Consider the following 937-nt stretch of genomic DNA (forward strand, 5'->3'; position numbering starts at 1 on the left):
GTCTGAGGACGTGGTGAGCTTCTTCTCGCGGGGGCGCATCGACGGCAGCATCTTCGTGCAGCTCACTGAGGAGATCCTGGCCGATGACTTCAAGCTCACCAAGCTCCAGGTCAAGAAGATCATGCAGTTTATCAAGGGCTGGCGGCCCAAGATCTAGCCGGACGCCGGGGTCCCCTGTCAGTCAGTTGGGGCCCCTAGGGATGGACCGGACCCGTGAGCCTCTGGGCTGCGCCGTGGGCAAGGGGTCAGGGGGGTATTAGACCCCCTCCACCTACAGCGGTGGCCCCACGCCTGGTGTTCCCTGCTCGAGTGGGATGCCATGTGCACGGGGCTCAGATCATGTGGGGGACAGGATGCTCCTGCATCAGCTGCAGGGTGCCAGCTGCTCCCTGCCTGTCCTCAATTTGGGGAAGGGGATTCTGGTTTAATGCCTTGTTGCCCTAGTCAAGGCAGGGGGAACTCCTCCTCCATCCTGCTGGGGTGGTGCTGCCATGCCGTTTGCCTTCCTTCACATTGCGCCCTCCTCCTTCCTGGTTAGCATCTCTCTCTCCTCTCCAGGCCCCCCTCTAAAGCTGCCTGTGAACCTGGGCCTGGCAGGGGGCTGGGGACCTGGGCTGGGTGCTGCACAGGTTGTGGTGGAGGCAGCCCTGCCCCTGGGGCAAGAAATGCTGCTCTCATGGTGCATGAAGCTGGGTCCCAGGACCTGTCCCCGCAGCTGCCCCCTGGACTTGCACAGACCCTGTGTTGCCCACCCTTGTCCCCCCACCCTGAGCGTGGCTGTCAGAGCCTAGGCCAGCAGGGACTAGGCCCAAGGAGGGTGAAGATGGAGATGGTGGGTTGCCACCCCTGGTCTGGGGCCAGGCTGGGGGCAGGTGTCTCAGTGCTGCAGAGACTCTGGGACTCCCTCACAAGAGGGAATATAGCTGGTGAGTCCCTG

The 937-nt window shown here is 63.0% G+C and overlaps 1 protein-coding gene across 1 annotated transcript in view; it reads left to right on the forward strand.

Annotated features, from left to right (window-relative positions):
* Positions 1-600, forward strand: part of GAREM2 (GRB2 associated regulator of MAPK1 subtype 2) — a 15,744-nt gene extending 15,144 nt beyond the window's left edge. Inside the window, exon 7 of the mRNA XM_019520682.1 lies at positions 8-600. Within this exon, the coding sequence (XP_019376227.1) occupies positions 8-157 (150 nt within the window). The 3' untranslated portion in view covers positions 158-600. The remainder of the gene's footprint in view (positions 1-7) is intronic.
* Positions 601-937: the final 337 nt, after the last annotated feature.

Source organism: Gavialis gangeticus, unplaced genomic scaffold, assembly GCF_001723915.1.
Source record: "Gavialis gangeticus isolate Ggan-Ray unplaced genomic scaffold, GavGan_comp1, whole genome shotgun sequence".
Lineage (NCBI taxonomy): Eukaryota > Metazoa > Chordata > Crocodylia > Gavialidae > Gavialis > Gavialis gangeticus.